Raw genomic sequence first — 15,789 nt, 5'->3', positions numbered from 1 at the left:
ATCTGTCTCTAAATCCCACTCAGCTGCTCAAGAATCACAGAGAAATTAGAAATAAACACCAGATATTATCATTTACTTAACTGCCTTTCATTTCATAATTTAAATCTCACTCTAGCCTTTGTTTTTTTTTAAATTAAATTTGTGTTTTCTGCTTCCTTCACTTTAGCGGCCAGGCTTAAACTGATGTGGGTTTAAGAGAAAATGTCTGGATAAGAAAACGGCTGTCAGATATTTGACTGCATTTTTAAGGTCATCTCAGCCATGCAGCGCTCAACACATGTTGTATAGACAGTCTGTACACAAGATGGCCTTTGTCAGTTATTTGACTCTGTCAAATTTTATATTCAACACCGACCATGGAATGTCCTGGTTTGTCAGTCTTGGCTCAGGTTCGTTGAGTCTGAGACAAAATTCAAGCCATCTCTGATTATCCTTCTAGAAAAAAAATGCTGCTGCTTATAAATAAAGTTCTGGGTCAATTTCAATTGGGACAAAATTGTTTTCTGGTCGTGATCTCTTTTTTTACTTTTAGTAAATGATTTGTAACATTTCAGGGATTGAAGGAGACAAATTGGAATTTACATTTGTCAAATTTAAAGGTAAAATTATTTTACATCCTGCAAGTTCACGTTTAACATTTTTGTCAGATATGTACAGACACAGCGTCATAAAGAAAAAACACAAAATGTTCAGGTTCTCACTTCACGTTGTGTCCATGCACTGGTCCCAGTGACTGTGGCCAGTGAGATTCTCCCCTGTTTTCCACAGCGCTCCCTCTAGATGAAATATTCCTTCTGGTTTTCACAGGGAGTGCTCTGAGAGTCTGCCTGGCTGCTGAAGGGAAACTCCTGACCTTCGTCTGGCTGAGACGCTTTCACATCCTGATTTCGATACGTCTCTTTTTTAGTCCAAAAGACCCTGGCCGTGATCGCCAACGCGGACACGGTTATGAATATCAGCACGGCAATCAAACCTACAGAAAGGAGGACAATGTTACATTTGCTGTGAATGAAGGAGAAGGAAGTGAACACAGAGGGAGTTTTTGAAAGTTGCCCTTTAAGAATGTCATATATCTCTGTAAAATCATGTTTAAAATTATTTGACATTTTTACAGCTAACAATCAAGTCTACAAAATATGGGCAACAATATATGAACACATTGCAAATGCATTGCTCTCAGCAAAAAAGTAATATATTAATAATGTCATTTAATGCAATTTCACTTTTCGGCTTCAGAGGGACGATAACACACAAGAGAATCAGTGGAGGTAGCATGTTGCTAGGCTACAGAGAGTGTCACCTCCGTGATCCGTTCTACTGCAGAAATTCATCTTTAATCACCATGTTTTCACACTTTCTCTCTGTAGCTTAAATGACTGCAGACTGCGCTTCTCTCAGATTGTGTCTGGTCTACGTGTGGCCCACGGACCACTGCTTGGATAGTAAATGTAAACGTTCCAACAGAAAACTTGTTGATCATTTTTGTCCATTATTACTGATTTTTTTTTCAGACTGAAACCATTGGAGGAAAAAAATCATAATAAAGCTTTAATGAAGACATTAAAAAACTGTATGCGATACACGTTAAAGCCTGCCTAAAATAAACCGCATCCACGCTTCAGAGACACTGCACAAATACAAATCTGCATCTGTGCTTTGTTGTGCTCACACGACTAAACAGTTACCAAACCCATCCAACAGCAGCGAACTCTTAATGACATTAGCATAAAGAAAAAAAAAACATCAGACGATTAAATTATGACTATTTCAGTTCGTTATAGTCTGATTATTACTGCCTCCAATAACACGTGGCGCTGACACATGTGTGCTGTTCTGGAACAATGAATGTTTGTTCAGTCTCCGCCTTGCTGACATTTTCATCTAAATCAAAATAGCACATGACAAATAGCGCCACAACGGCTGACGTTACATTGTCTGCCATCTCGTCCACATTTTCTTTCTGCCGCAAACATTCTGCAGAAACACATCTTCTAAACGACCTTTACATCGTCTTCAAACTTTAAGATGTCCAAACATCCCTGGTGTAACTGATGTTTTCATGCATTTAAAAGAACACAGACATCTGCACTAGATTTATTTCTCTCTCTCACTTTAAATGAAAAAAGAAAAAGAAAGTCAAGTTGAGTTCTCAAGATTGCGAGTAACAGTCCCAGTCAGCGACAGACACAGTGAAGTCAGACTCAGTATGTGATATTTTAACTTCTTATTCCCTCTTTGACTTTATAAGACAGCATTATATAACTGCAGTAAAAATGAAAATAGATAAAAAATATATTATACGATGGTCTGTGTTCATTTAAATGCATTTCTGTTGATCAAACAAATTTATTATTTTATTTCTTTTGCCGCAACAGAGCTAATCATGCTAATGAGGTTTACTGGTGGGTATGAAAAGACGACAAGGAAAATTAGCCAAACAATGCAAATAATTTGAAAATTCTTATTTTTTTGAGTAACAATAATCAGAGAAATTGATCTCTTCTGCACAGCTTTGTCCACCTGCGTATGACCTGAAACCATGCAGTAATTATCAATCTGTCATTTCAATTAGGTTTTTTTTGTCGAGTTTTCCATGTGACCCATTAAAAATGAAACGTGTTTCTATTGCTGCAAAGCAAACATTATGATATTAAATTATTCATTCCACCTCCTACATTACCTCCAATTAGAGCAGAGTCACTTCTGATAGCATTGACGAGAGGCTGGCCTGAATCTGCTGAGCCAGGCTGATCTATAAAAGAGGGGGGAAAAACAGAGAGGGACAAAACAAAAGAAAGTTAAAGGTAGAACTAAACTGAAGCTGTGGGAAGATTAGAAAGTAAGGCAAAAATGAACTTATTACCTTCAAACACAACACATCTATTGAGGAGTGTTAATGTTTTTCAGGACTCTACACACACTGTAACCTTGAGCCTTGACCGAAAAAAACAAAACAAAACGCTACAGTTTCTCATGAAGTCTGAGCAAATGTTTCAATCGGTACTACTGCAAAAATCCATTAATATGGGTGGGACAGATGGATCTACAACCTGGAAACACAACAGCTGCAGTCACGCCTACTGCTAACACACAGGAATTAAACAGAATAAAGAGGAGGTGAAGGAGAGCAGACAGACGATGAGCGAGGAAGAGACGGAGCGACGATCATCAGTCAACTCAGACACGGCCTGTTTGAAGCAGTTGTCAGACTAACCTCGTCCTTCTCACCATCATCACTCTCTCCGCTTATCCAGGAAGACACTTAATGAGGCCCATAAAACTGTCTATTCAAAAGCCCTTAAAATAATATTAACGGTATAACAGGGAGGTTCCTACAGGGGAAGAGGAACGAGGAGCTTCCTGATGATATGCAGTGCAGCAGGCGGTGAAGAGAGCTCAGTCTCAGTCCCTCTGTACCTGATAAGGAGTGCGTGGTTGCTGTTGTGTACGGCCTGGCTGGAGACGTGGACCCACAGTTGGACTGGACCAGGGGACCTGTGACGGTGACTCGGCTGTCGGTGGGCAGTAGGGCGGCTTTCAGAGGAGCGATGGAGTTAAATCGAATGGCTGACAGACAACCGGTGAAGCCCACAGAGGCCAAACCCACCAGCTCTGCATCCAACTCATCTGGCTCTGAAAACAGAAACAAAGTCATCGTTGTCAGGGGAGTGCCGCCGCATCTAATGAGTTTCACTGAAATGAACACGACATTTGACTTCAATGGAACAGTGGTTGATGAAACCTGGGGCCTCAGCAGAGGCAGGTGGAATCTTTCCTTGTTACCCTGACCAGGATGTCTATTATTCTGCCGCAAGACCCACTGTTCCCCCGTGCCATAGTGTAGTTCCTACATCCAGAGCTCTAAACTACCAAGTACCAACTTTTCTACAGTATCTGACGTGGCCGGAGCCTGAGGTTAGCAGGTCAGAGGCCGTCAGATTGATCTTTTAGAGCTGAAGCACAGAAGCTGTGGATCACATCACTGTCCTCTTGAAGTCTAGACCGGTTTATTTAAACTCTAATTTAATTAGACTTTTTTTATGAATCCTGACTTTTTAGTCTGAGGTCATCTTAGTTAATGCTTTATACTTGTACATTATTAACATTCAGTGATCTAATAAAGCCTACAGGGAAATCACTCGGTGAACCACTGTGGTGTCAATAACACCAGACACACATTTCTAAGTGAACTGGGAAGCCAAAGAGTTTTGCTGCTTGTTTAACAAACCCAAAGTCCTGCTCGGACCACAGGACTCCAATTATAGGTCCAACCCTCTGAGGACTCAGGCCCAGACTGTGGCGCAGCCTCAGGACACAAATGTGACACTGCATTAATGCAGACTTCATGGTTCAGGCCTGATCAGGCACAAATTAATTTGACTCTAAAATCGGATTAAATTTAGTCTCCGGACACAGGACCTAGTTATCCTGTGACAGCGGTTTCCTTTTCCTTTTACTGTTCTTTATAAAGAGAAAGAACTTATATATTTCTGTATTCCAAACCTGAATAAAAGAAGAGGCAACTGAAAATGTTTCCCTGAGCTCTGACTGACCCGACCTTGCATCAGTGAACTGTAGATCGCTGTGCAGCTCCTCCGAGCTCCTGCCCTTTACCTTCATCTCTGAGCATAATTTTCTCTCCTCTCCTCCCCCTCACAGTGTCTCTCTCTGTGCCTGTCTCCTCCTCTCCCTCTCTCTGTGAGCATCACACTCTCTTCTTTCTTTCCTGCTCCATTAGTCAGACTGATGGATGACAGGGCTGGCAGGGAGTGACAGCGTATCAACTATCTTGCAGCATCTCTGATTCTGATACTGATACGATTCCCAGAGTTCTCTGACTCGGAGGAAAGGTGAGAACACTAACACGGCTGGGGTCATCCAAAAAAAAAAAAAGCACAAAGCCTCAATTCAATTGTGAAAACTAACTGTAACTGTGTGCAGGTTTATAAGGAACTTTAAATCCAGGGCAAACATTTCTATCAGGACCTGTAGTCTGTACTGTAGCTCAGTCGTTATCCTGCTCTAATTTAAATGTTCCACTTTGGAACAGTTATATTAAACCCACCTCCATATGTTTTAACTGCCACTGCTCACAACCAGGCTAACACATCACTAACAGTTGTCATTTGTTTGTTGCTGCCTCTGTGAGCAGAGCACTAATCTGTGTGTCAGTGGGAAGGGAAGCAAACAAAGTGAGTGAGATTGTACTGAAATAAAAATGAGTTCACGACACAAGACAAATGAGCTGCCCCGAGAAGAGAGTAAAAATGTAATTTTTAGTAATTCCGGGGTCGGGGGTCGAAACAGGGGAAACAAAGTTTTTCTCTTTGCTTTCATTAGAGTTGTTATTTTCTAGGAATGTTAAAATAAACAAGTTAATCACAGTACTTAATTTAGGTCATTATTCTTTTTTTTATTTAAATAATTAATTTTTTTTAACATTTTGAAGCACAGTCACATTGACAGCTGCTATATATCAAGTAATTACACTGCCGATTGGTCAACACATGATGTTATTTATACACGCTGTGAGAATTATTATATTTGTCCTAACATTTTATCATGTTAATAATCCCATAATTTAGATTAGTCATCAATCAAAACTGATCTGTTTATTTGTCTCTCTGCTCAGGCAATATACAAACAGTATTTTGTCAAAATCAAACTCATTTATTTGACTAAATGCAATTAATCGTGATTAATCCACAGCTACCTTTGATTAATAATAATAATATTTTTACCACAAAAAACGATCTTTTTGTTGATGTAAATATATTCTAGTTGATAACCTATGGCCTTCATGCCTCCAGTTGAATAATAATAAAAAAAGAGTACCAAGACTTTTTATACTACAGCTCAGCCAGTCAGGTTGAACTATACCTTCTGGATCAGGGGTTTTATACAGTATTGACCGGTATTGATCAGCAGCTGAGAACTTATTGGTTCTTATGTTGAAAATTAGGGCAAGTAATTTGTTCTTTTCGATCTCTCTCAGAACAGTTGCCTGAAGCTGACGCAGCATCAGTATTAGTCATCGCTTTAGATAACACAGACAACAGTTCAGCGACATTTGCTGAAGTCTTTGAACTCAATGCATTAGCGAGAAACACACAGTCACCCAACCACACGGTCCAAAACCAATCTGATGGACATAATTATTTTTGCCACAGTTAAGTGCTCACATTTTGACAATATAATTGTGAAAGTGTGTCTGTTTTTAAAAGCTTCCCAGCTGTTGGACTGACATGTTGTCCATCAGGTCCAGTCAGCACAAAACCTCAAGCATTCGTTCAGCTGTTTGAGGCCAAACATCATGTTGCTCTGATTTAAGTGATTCAGTTGAAAATGTCTCAGTCGGCATTTCACTTACTCTGCACTCTGCCCAGAATAAGTGACTTGACGCTGTTGAATTCAACATCAGATGTCAGGTTGAAGTCCTCTCTGGCGTTCTGGTCGATCTAGGGATTAATGCATGGGAGATTTTTATTTTATTTTTTTTATGAAGAAAGAGATGAAAAAGTTGAACAGCAAAGGTCAATAAAGACAGAAGTGAGCAGTGACATTTAAAAGTTTCATAAGAGGATCTGCTTTTAGTTTAGTAGCAAATTCTTACTGTATCAAAATATTCCGTGTCAGGTTGTATGAAGCTGTGGTGCAGCAGGAGTGTGTGAAAGACAGTCTCGGGGAAAGACACTTTAAAGATAACAGTGAACTAAGAGGTTGAAAAACAATTGGCAAAAAGCTGCTCCAGCATCATTTATCTTAAAACCTCTGGCACTCGGTTTTAGTCAAATGATTTATTAACCAATAGGAAAGGACATAAAATGACAGATGACAACGACAACTCAGCAACTAAGGTTTGTTTTCATAATTCTTCATGCAGTGACAGCAGCCGAGGGAACTCAACTTAAACAATAACTGTTGCTACCTCGGAAACAATAAAGAATCACTTTTTTAAAAGAAAATTTAAATATACTGAAAGCTAAGCAGTATCCTTGAAGGTAACTCAACTAAAACACATTTTCCTCACCGCACTTAAAGGTGGAAAGTAAGTGCAGCTGTAAATAGAAGCAACAAAACTAAATACGTGACTTCAGTAGACCTGGGTGAAATGCTGTACAACGACATTATTTGTTGCATGTGTTTACCTGCACGGACACGGCATCTGCCAGCCTCCAGATGGTCACTGTGTGCAGACGTCCATCAGCCAGGTTGCTAACTCTGCTGCCCAGCACCTCCACGTCTCTGCTGCTGTGTAACTTGTACCTCAGTTCCAATTCATCTTTGCAGAAAAGAGCCAAAATAAAGAGTCAGTCCCAATGTAAACCTCTGGATGAATAAAAGCATCTTGAACAAGTATTTAGTTACGTTAGATAAAATTTACAGTAGCAACTCTTTAAAACAGGCTTTTTAAAGCAGCATACAGTATCTGTTTTCATTGTCACAGGGTGTAAATACAAAGGAGGCAAAGGACTTTCAATTACAATATATTCTTTTTTGGATATTTTTTTTTGTATTCAATTGGAATGTGGGTTTGATGAAAAATACAGTGTTTTAAATCAACTTTAATGAAGAAGCCAGGCCTGCAGTATCTACAACTCCTGATGTGATATCTGTGGGTAATGTATGACTTCATCTTTTAGGAAGTAGAATATTCTACAGACAGATATTACAGATGGGTAAAATTCATCATGTTAAAAAAACATCAGTTCTTCAAGGCGTCACCTTTGGGCTGACTTTTCCGCAAAAACATGCTAATGAAGTGTAAAAGCCGACTGAGAAGATTACATCCTGTTCATAAGAAGCAGTCAGACGGAGGGCACCGGCTGTTTCAGACTCACAGCGAGAGGCTGAGATACTTAAATGTGTGCAGCAGTGAGGGCTTTTGTCACTGCAGCAACAAAGGAGAGAAACACGAAAGAAGTGTTTTTGGAGCGCCTGAGTGAAAACTCTCTGGGATTTAATTAGATACTCCAGCAAGAGTGCTGATACCTGATGACGGCTTCATCAGTTACCCATAATCCTCAGCTTTTTCCTTAATGTACCAGCAGTGCATGTAGGATATTTTTTAAATGGATTTTTTTAATTTTTACTTAAAGCTTATCATTAACATAAATTTAATTTGTAAATATGTTTTATTTTAATACATTTTTAATTGACATTGACATCTTAAATAACAAACTTCTTTCAAATTTAATGTTGTCTTTTACTTTCTTGTACTGTAGTTTACACATACGCAGAACTCAAGTCTTAGAAAGGCATGTTTGAATTACTCGGTGCCTGCTGGAGCAGTGAAAAGCTCTACGCTGCTGCAGAAGATGAAAATAACAACGATAACAGTCATAAAGCAGCAGCACATTGTGGAAAGTATGGAGTAGAATTATCATGAATACTTCACTAACTGTTTTCTTGGATACTGCACTTGACATAATAAGTGCAGATGTTGTCAGCAGCCTGAAACGCACTGATTACAGAAGGAGCAGGAAATGGAGTGAGGGGAGAAGACAGTTGAAGCAAAACAAACCGCAGAAAAGACGAGGATGAAATTTAAAGCGTGTAAGAAAAAAAAAAAACCAACACAATTTCCATTGTTTTCTCTGCAAGGACTGCACCAGAACCCAGGGACAGAACCAGCAAATCATTTACAATGTGTGTGTGTATTTCCACTGCAGAATGAAGCACTGGGAACTAGAAATGTACTGAGAATGATGTGCATTAGTATTATAGAAGCCAGAACTTTAAAACTATGAAAGTTCTAGAAAGTTTTCCCACCAATGAAACCTTTTCTAGGATATTAGAACAGTACTAGTAACTATTACTAGATTATGAAAAACAACCAGCATGAACTGTGTTAGGGATAGTACCGTGATCTGTGTATATCTTCATACACAGATCTACCAGGATTAAGAGACTGATTTATGAAGTATCAGTACTTGGTACTACTAAAAGCAGGAAAAACTACAGCTTAGATGCAGAGTATGTACCACATACAGGGTCAGTACCTGGCACTAGCAGAGTGACGACCAAATACTGATTTGGTTATTGAATATTTCTAGACTGTCTGTCTGGAATCTTTGAAACAAATGGTTCCTGGTACTTAAAGTTCCAGGTCTAGTTGAAACGTGACGTTTGTGTGATCTCACCATGTTTGTTGATGAGCAGCGCCAGGTACTCCTTGAAGAAAGAGTTGATGTAGAGCAGCAGAGCGGGGCTCTGTGAGGTCCTGAAGCTCAGGGAGATGTTTTCTCCTCTCAGTGAAATTTCAGAGTAGATGGACGACGGGCGGACGCTGCTGTTGCTGCTCAGTTCGTACGGCTCCTTCAGGATGTAAACCACGGACACTGACGACGTAAAGCTGGCGGAGACCTCTGTAAGAAGAGTATTAGAGAAATCAGCGTAGTATGAATTATAGACAGGCACATGTGCTGAAATGAGTTAAATATATTCATGACACTGATCTGAGACGGGCACCAACATTCTTCAGTGGATGAAAACGCCTCAGAGTTTGTCAGAAACAGATGTAAACTTGTCTCCTCAGAATAGCTCCATCCTCTGGGTGTAGTCGAGCAGTTCTTTGTACATCAGCACATTGTGGTTGTTGTACAAATCTGTCACCTTGTCATTGCTTTCACTGTTTTGAGTTTATTGTGTCTTTCGGTGCAGCAAACAAACAAAGAAGCTCATTTTCTTTTTTTCCTCGTTTCCTCTTCTGGTATTGAAATCTCTCATCTGAAGCCTGAAGGAGTTTTTCCAAACTCATTGGGAACTCGTTAGAAATCACAGCAGGCGTCTATTACAGCACTTAAAGAAAATGTTCAGTGGCTGTTTTACACCAACCATATGTTGCACCTGGAATCTACACTGCAACAGTCTCGAAGGAGGTAAATGTCCTTGTACACAAACATCCACAAAATGTACCCTTCCCCTTGGGGTTGAACGTTGAAAGTTCAAAGGTCAATTTCAAATCAGGATTTCATTGCATGGAACAGTGGGAACCTCACTACACGATGAAACTTCTTCTATGTAACATTCAGAAAAATGTATCATTTTTTGAATTACATCAATGTTTTTTTCGAGGCAAAAGGGTGTGATGTTTCCACGTGGTTTCGCAAGAGACAGTGTATTTATTTTTGTGCTGACGTTTACCACTACTGCTGAGAAAAAGTAGTCGTCAAGAGCTCTCAAGGCTTAACCTTGAGAGAAGGTCCTCTCTGTGTCAAGTGTAAAATGAGGCTGAAGAAAAATGCTCCTCCAACGTCTATGAGACCTTTGAAGCACCGAGGTGAAGGAGATAATTGTTTTGTAAAACATTATATGAAATTAGATTTCTATTGTTTCTCACAGGGTCACTGATAATTTGCAACTATTTTCTACACTGAAGCGCTAAAAGCATGTGTGCATCCACAAGACAATGTTGGAGAAGTGTTATGGAGTGTCATCATGGACTCTGCATCAAATTAGACGATTAGTGAGACATTAAACCACGGAAATTCTTGGTGTGCAGCAGGAGAGGAGGGAAACAGAAGAAAATAGAAGTGACTGTGAAAACACGGCTCGTCAGCTTTTCTGTTTGTTTTCACCTCTAACCTATGTCAAATGACACGTACTGTGTTGAAACAAATGAGTCAGTATCACGTTTTTCACTCCTCCTCCACTAGTCTTCATCACTTCTGGAGGAAAGTTTTAAGACTTTGTTCTCTGTGATAACTGTTTCAAAAGTAGGGGTGTTTTTTGCTTTGTTTCTTGTAATGTAAAGAACACTACTTTTTTTTTGGTATTGGATATGACAAGAAAGTAAAAGAGTTGCTTTTTTTTTACTTGATATTAAATCGCATTTTTCTCGCCACAGTCGACCATTTCGTGATGTTTAATGTTTCTTATACATTTTTCAGCTTTTGACTCATTTGGATGTTCGACTTTGTGTTTCACGTCTATTCATAAAAACACAAACCTGCAAAATATATGCAATTACTTAAAAAAACAAAACAAACTTAAACCTCAAAAGAATGCCAGATTTTGATTCTAGACAACCAGAGGCATCTGAATGGCAGGATGTTCTGCTCTGCAGTGGCTGTGACGTGAGGTTTGTCAAGAACAGCAGCATTAACAACAGATAAAAGAAACCTCTGTACCTTGATGACAGAAGGCTCCAGTGTAGGCCGACTGACCACAGTCACAGGAGAAACCCTTGTCCTTCTCAACACATCGACCCTGATTCTGACAGAGGGCGCCGTAGCTGCTGCAGTGGCCCGGGCAGCCGGGTCTCACCCCTGGGGTGATCTTGGCCCGCTCCTCCAGGTCCAGAGTGACGCCGTTCAGCTGCAGAGCACGGATGCAGCCCAGGAAGCCCTTCTGCCTCGATGCAGTCCCTCCTGTCAATGACAAAGGTTTTTTGGACACATTTTTTATGCCTCAGCAACTCAGCTGTTGTGAAAAACCAGAGTTTGCATAAGTTTGCATAAATACCTTACAAGAAATACACGATAAGCTGATGCAGGTTTGTCCATGAAACGTGACTTCTATTCCAAACAAATATCAAGCTCCATTTAACAACAGCTACAGAGCAGCTACACCGTTCAAAATCATTGCAATCAACCAGAATTCCCAATTAGAGACTTTCCAGTCTTTAAAAGTCATCCAAATATTTATACTTGTACAGAATGAATCGTCCAATTAAAAAACAAAAACATGATATCTGATAAGGTGCTCTTTTACAAATGTTTCCTAACACTTCCTAACATGTTGCGGTGGGAAAGTCATGAAGACTCTGAGACTTTTCCAGTGTGAGATCTGCTATGACTGAAAGTTCAGTACAAAGCAACCAGAGAACTGAATATTTTTCTGGATGACTGAGAACATTCTGAGCCGTCTGCCGTGATGATTTTGTTTTGGAGACACAGGCACAGTTGAAAAGCCAGGAGGCTTATCTGAGGATAGAAAGTAAAGGCAGAGATTGTTTTCACCAAGTTGAGGAGAGTTAGTACATAAATATGCTGGATATGGATCTGTCAGAGGTGAAGCAGCCTGGTGGGAGGCAGAGAACAGTCAGCGATGCGGTAAGGAGGGAGATAAAGGTGCATACTGTAGAATATTGGGACACAATGGATAGGGTGAGGCCGAGTCAGGTGATCAACTGGTGGTGACCCCTGAAGAAAGCACCCAGAAGATATTAGAGTGGAGCTTTTATTTCTAAGTATAGATATTAAACGCTTGTGAAAGTGAAAAACTAGGAGCCTTCTTTCTTAGCAAAATGAATGTTCTAGTAAGGATTTTGTTTGGTACAGTTACACAGCAGGCAGCACAGGGGAAACTGTACATAAGGTCATTAATTATCTTAAAGTGTCACATGGATTTCTTTTCTAACTCTGGATGATTTACACTTGTTTTGTCTGAAGTAAACAATCGGTTGACCATCGAAGGCTGCCACGGCTGCAGAACAAGGTCGGGTCAGTTCAGCTGGGAGCTCAGACCTGACACTGTCCTTGCACAGCTTGATAATTGGGGAATATTTTGGGGAAAAAAAACAACTGCCATGTGTTGTTGGGAATTTGTCCAGTTATATATATAATCTACCTAGTATTTGCGTTTTATTAAACCAACCACAAAGGCGCCTGAAGTCAGAGAGGGCAGCATAAAAATCACAAAACAAATGACCCACAAAAAAGGTGAAAAAGGTGAAAAAGTTATGATCTGGTTTTCAAATGTTCGTACTGTTTATGTAATGATTCATATGTCTGTGCGTGATTTGAAAAGGAACGATTCAGAGAAATAAATAAGGATAAGGAAAAAAAAGAGTGAGATGGAAGAACATCAGCTGCTCTGGTCTTGTCTAAACAGTAAGAACAACCGTCAAAAGAGGAAAAAGAATATAACCCTATCTGAACTCCACATCGAGGAGCAACTGCAGTGAAAAATATAGGGTTTAAATAAAGAATATAGATCCATCCATGCCCACACACTTTTTAAGCGTAGAATCAGAACTGACAGTTTTAAAAAGCTTCATTGTTCACCTGGAAGATCTCACTACAGTCTGTGAGCTGCAGCTCTTTCAAAGTTATCAAAAATACAACGCATCAGGCAAAGGTGAGGTGCAGATAGGATAAAGGAAAGTTCAAATGTTATTTCAGGTTCACAAATGTCCACGGAGAAAATCACATTACTTTTTTAACTGCAGGAAATTCAATCATCACAAAAGCACCTGTCGTTTAAGAGAGGACACAAAGACAAATGGGGCGGTGGAGGTTATTGTATTGACATTTAGGAAGTATTGACTGACTCACATATAAAATGCATTAGATAACACACAAGGATTCAATCCTGTGGGGAAACAAGTGAGTTTCTTCACTTGTGAGGAAAAAATATCCAGCAGAAAAAAAATCCAGTCCAACTCAGTGTTTTCATTGACTTTCAGATAAACCTGACCTTTGTCTGCACTGCAACTTTCCAACAAAGAACACTTTATTAGCAGCTCAGTAATAAAACTAGCGCAACACTCAATACAGCAATTGAAAATAAATAAATAAATAAAAATGAATGAAGGAGTTTCATCAAGACATAGTTCCATTAAGGTGAACCAAAAGTATCTGACGAGTCTGTTCTGTGTGAACGTCATGGAACAAGAAGGTGTGTGTGTGTGTGTGTGACGGTAAATATCTATTCCACTCATCATTATAATCTTTAGGGACTTCAAACATTAGCCCACACAGTGTGATCCACTCTCTCAGCTCAGCCTTATTATTATATTCAGTGTCTCAATAAGTTTCATTAAAATCTCTCACTTTTTATAAGGTCAAATCAGTACTCAATGTACTAGTACTGCACTGTACTGTACTGTACTGTAATACCAGTCCCTTTTAAAGCACCTAAGACCCTGGAGATGATTATTTTCTTTTTACTTCTCTGCTTCAAGTCTTAATCCAAAAACACAGATGCTACAGCAAAAACAGTCTACATGAGAAAGTCCTCAGAATCGTTTCTTAGGTTTTCAGGTTGAGCTGCAAACTTTATGATCTGTGTTCATGACAAAAGCGCTGTCATTCCCTATTTACTGCTTTGGGTCTATTAGAGAGGCTTCTTTTTTTTCAGGAATGCTGCACATTATTAATTGTGTCATAAAATAAGAGGCACAAAATTTCAATGAATGTAAATATTCCGTTAATGAAAAGTGTCACAGCTTTTTCAGTTTCAACATCTTTTTGCATCTTCTCCTCATACTTAGCAGATGAGCTGTCAGACATACAGTGTGACTCACATCAGATGAAAATATATCAGAGAAGTCGCAGCAGAACTGCAAATCAAAAGCTGTGATGAGCAGAAACAGTTCAACCACACATTTAAGGGCAGCTTATTCAAATCAATGTTTCTGAGAATAAAAAATGACTGATTCTGTTTTTAAAATGCTCTCGTTCACTCCAAGGATGAAAGAATAAACAATTTTAGCCAAGTATTAAAATAATCCAACTGCCTGATACTTCTGTGTCCCTTTTGTGTCCCCCCCCCCCTTGTTGATTCTCACCTATGAATAACTGGCTGTTGAGCTGGAGATGAATGTGTCCGTCAGTGGGAGCTTCCTGCGTCCTGGTGGGAAACTCATCGACACTGAGCGACGCCTCTTTGACGTTTCTCTCCACTCGCACGCTGTGCCACCGGTCGTCATTCAGGGGGGCGCTCGTCTCCACTGCTACCTCCAGTGGTCCGTTGCCCACATCAAAAGAGAAAACAACCTCCGAGGCAGCTGAAAAAGAGAATAATGAACCAAAAATTGAGAATAATTAGGTTAAATTAATTCAAGGGAAACTCAACTATTTATTTAAAGAAAATCATAACACATGGGTTAGTAAACTTAGAGTTTGCATCCAAACTTTTTTACTATGACAGGGAAGGCATCACTGGCTTCAGCATTCTTCTAGACATACAATTCCCCTAGAGGGGCAATTAAAAGCAAACTTTGTTTTCTCTCTTGCAGTCTGAACCTGGCAGTAAGTGACTGTTAACCAGAACAGCTGCAGGGCAACTTTAAACCTTCTTCATGTGGAGCTGAATGTAATCCATTGATCTCTCTGCATTAATGGGAGTGAGTGTGTCATATTTCTACAAACCACATCTGTGTGCCTTGTCCAGTGACTCACACTCCTTGATGGTGTGTGTGTGTGTCTTTTTGGACCAGTCAATCACAGTCAACATTAATATAAAATAATGTATAACTTTCACTTTTTTTTTGCCCTGTCAGCATCATTTTATATCCTACTTTTTCTGAACCTATAATAAGAAGCGATACATGATCAAACAGCTGCGTCTGCTACTAACTCATCTCATACACATAACTCATATTTATATTTCAGCCAAAGGCAGTATTGGAAAAATTTCCATAAGTTGAGAAGATAAAAACCCGATGACTTTGATTATGTCTTGACTTTCCCTGCAGCACTGAGCAGTTTGGACATTTTATATTAGACTTTTATTGTTTTTTAAATTGCAGTTGGATCCTACTTTAGCACGCTGAATTATTTATTGTAATAGGAATGATTTGTTGCATTTTATTAAAGAAGAAGAAGAACTTTGATTGGTCATTGTACACAGTCATAAACCACTAAATTTGTCTTCTGAACTCTGTACATCAGCAGCCTGGGATACGGTGGTGAAAGATGGTTTTGGGTTCAATTCCACCCAGTTCATAATCACAGGTTTGGTTGAGGCAGAAAAGGCAAAATCACAGAGCAAACCACCAGGGTGGCGACCTTTGATTGAGGGTCAGGGTAAAAGGGACATTAAAGTGTGGGTCTTATAGTG

General features: G+C 39.5%; 1 protein-coding gene across 2 annotated transcripts in view; it reads right to left on the bottom strand.

Moving 5' to 3' along the window:
• Window positions 1–738: 738 nt before the first annotated feature.
• LOC103396327 (contactin-associated protein-like 4) overlaps window positions 739–15,789 on the bottom strand; it is an 83,821-nt gene continuing 68,770 nt past the window's right edge. For both annotated transcript variants that reach the window (XM_025064745.1, XM_008334371.3), the window contains 8 exons: window positions 14,516–14,734; window positions 11,133–11,372; window positions 9,144–9,368; window positions 7,149–7,282; window positions 6,371–6,458; window positions 3,418–3,633; window positions 2,681–2,752; window positions 739–973 (listed from right to left, as the gene is read on the bottom strand). In XM_025064745.1, coding sequence (XP_024920513.1) covers window positions 777–973; window positions 2,681–2,752; window positions 3,418–3,633; window positions 6,371–6,458; window positions 7,149–7,282; window positions 9,144–9,368; window positions 11,133–11,372; window positions 14,516–14,734 — 1,391 coding nt within the window. In that variant the 3' untranslated portion in view covers window positions 739–776. The remainder of the gene's footprint in view (window positions 974–2,680; window positions 2,753–3,417; window positions 3,634–6,370; window positions 6,459–7,148; window positions 7,283–9,143; window positions 9,369–11,132; window positions 11,373–14,515; window positions 14,735–15,789) is intronic.

Source organism: Cynoglossus semilaevis, chromosome 2 (assembly GCF_000523025.1).
Source record: "Cynoglossus semilaevis isolate Cse_v1.0 chromosome 2, Cse_v1.0, whole genome shotgun sequence".
In the NCBI taxonomy this organism is placed as follows: Eukaryota; Metazoa; Chordata; class Actinopteri; order Pleuronectiformes; family Cynoglossidae; genus Cynoglossus; species Cynoglossus semilaevis.
Note: the sequence above shows the minus strand (reverse complement) of the source record. Positions and strands in the feature narration are given on the sequence as shown.